Raw genomic sequence first — 2,500 nt, forward strand, 5'->3', positions numbered from 1 at the left:
ACCAGTTGTTGACGTATTTCAGGGCAACAACTCCTTTGTCCCGAGTGTTGATGTTAGTAGCTAACAGGTTCTTCCTTTCACCTGTTTCAGATATCCCTTCCTATCGGACCTCTACTACTACTGACCAGATATCCCTTCCTATCGGACCTCTACTGACCAGATAGCCCTTCCTAGCGGACCACAACAATAACAGCAGCAGCAAATGGACTGACTGGCTCGACAGACAGTCGGGCGGTGTACTGTGGAGGACCTGACAGACAGACGGGCGGTGTACTGTGGAGGACCTGACAGACAGACGGGCGGTGTACTGTGGAGGACCAGACAGACAGACAGGCGGTGTACTGTGGAGGACCTGACAGACAGACGGGCGGTGTACTGTGGAGGACCTGACAGACAGACGGGCGGTGTACTGTGGAGGACCTGACAGACAGACGGGCGGTGGTACTGTGGAGGACCTGACAGACAGACGGGCGGTGTACTGTGGAGGACCTGACAGACAGACGGCGGTGTACTGTGGAGGACCTGACAGACAGACGGGCGGTGTACTGTGGGGGACCTGACAGACAGACGGGCGGTGTACTGTGGAGGACCTGACAGACAGACGGGCGGTGTACTGTGGAGGACCTGACAGACAGACGGGCGGTGTACTGTGGAGGACCTGACAGACAGACGGGCGGTGTACTGTGGAGGACCTGACAGACAGACGGGCGGTGTACTGTGGAGGACCTGACAGACAGACGGGCGGTGTACTGTGGAGGACCTGACAGACAGACGGGCGGTGTACTGTGGAGGACCTGACAGACAGATAGGCGGTGTACTGTGGAGGACCTGACAGACAGACAGGCGGTGTACTGTGGAGGACCTGACAGACAGACACATATCAACTCTCTGACGACCAGCCGGTGCCTCACAAGATGGCTGACAAGCAGATCAGGTGAGCTAATGGCTTTCGAAGACTACACTGTGAAATAGCTCCCTATTCCCTATGTAGTGCACTACTTTAGACCAGAGCCCTACAAAACCCTATTCCCTATATAGTGCACTAGTTTAGACCAGAGCCCTATAGAACCCTATTCCCTATATAGTGCACTACTTTAGACCAGGACCCATATATTCCCTAAATAGTGCACTACTTTAGTCCGGGGCCCATATATTCCCTATATAGGGCACTACTTTAGGCCGGGGCCCATATATTCCCTATATAGGGCACTACTTTAGACCGGGGCCCATATATTCCCTATACAGTGCACTACTTTTGACCGGGGCCCATATATTCCCTATATAGTGCACTACTTTTGACCGGGACCCATATATTCCCTATATAGTGCACTACTTCTGACCGGGGCCCATATATTCCCTATATAGTGCACTACTTTAGACCGGGACCCATATATTCCCTATATAGTGCACTACTTTAGACTGGGACCCATATATTCCCTATATAGTGCACTACTTTTGACCGGGGCCCATATATTCCCTATATAGGGCACTACTTTTGACCGGGGCCCATATATTCCCTATATAGTGCACTACTTTTGACCGGGGCCCATATATTCCCTATATAGTGCACTACTTTTGACCAGGGCCCATAAATTCCCTATATAGTGCACTACTTTAGACCGGGGCCCATATATTCCCTATATAGTGCACTACTTTAGTCCGGGGCCCATATATTCCCTATATAGGGCACTACTTTTGACCGGGGCCCATATATTCCCTATATAGTGCACTACTTTAGAGGCCCATATATTCCCTATATAGTGCACTACTTTAGTCCGGGGCCCATATATTCCCTATATAGTGCACTACTTTTGACCGGGACCCATATATTCCCTATATAGGGCACTACTTTTGACCGGGGCCCATATATTCCCTATATAGTGCACTACTTTAGAGGCCCATATATTCCCTATATAGTGCACTACTTTAGTCCGGGGCCCATATATTCCCTATATAGTGCACTACTTTAGAGGCCCATATATTCCCTATATAGTGCACTACTTTAGTCCGGGGCCCATATATTCCCTATATAGTGCACTACTTTTGACCGGGACCCATATATTCCCTATATAGTGCACTACTTTAGAGGCCCATATATTCCCTATATAGTGCACTACTTTAGTCCGGGGCCCATATATTCCCTATATAGTGCACTACTTTAGTCCGGGGCCCATATATTCCCTATATAGTGCACTACTTTAGTCCGGGGCCCATATATTCCCTATATAGTGCACTACTTTAGACCGGGGCCCATATATTCCCTATATAGTGCACTACTTTTGACCGGGGCCCATATATTCCCTATATAGTGCACTACTTTAGAGGCCCATATATTCCCTATATAGTGCACTACTTTAGGCCGGGGCCCACATTGGGCCCTATATAGGGAATAGAGTGCCATCCAGCCTAAACGGTGTTTAAGAAAACAGAAAGTTGTTGAGTACTGCATTATATTCATGTCTTCATTCTAACACGAGCAACGCCTTGCCCCGCCCACCTG

The 2,500-nt window shown here is 49.3% G+C and overlaps 1 protein-coding gene across 3 annotated transcripts in view; it reads left to right on the top strand.

The window, feature by feature from the left end:
- Nucleotides 1-2,500, top strand: part of LOC129861869 (mitochondrial glutamate carrier 1-like) — a 108,426-nt gene that overhangs the window by 42,375 nt on the left and 63,551 nt on the right. For 2 of the 3 annotated variants that reach the window (XM_055933026.1, XM_055933027.1), the window contains exon 2: nucleotides 91-934. In XM_055933026.1, the coding sequence (XP_055789001.1) occupies nucleotides 915-934 (20 nt within the window). In that variant the 5' untranslated portion in view covers nucleotides 91-914. The remainder of the gene's footprint in view (nucleotides 1-90; nucleotides 935-2,500) is intronic. The other variant, XM_055933028.1, reaches the window with a different exon arrangement.

This window comes from Salvelinus fontinalis, chromosome 9 (assembly GCF_029448725.1).
Source record: "Salvelinus fontinalis isolate EN_2023a chromosome 9, ASM2944872v1, whole genome shotgun sequence".
Classification (NCBI taxonomy): Eukaryota; Metazoa; Chordata; class Actinopteri; order Salmoniformes; family Salmonidae; genus Salvelinus; species Salvelinus fontinalis.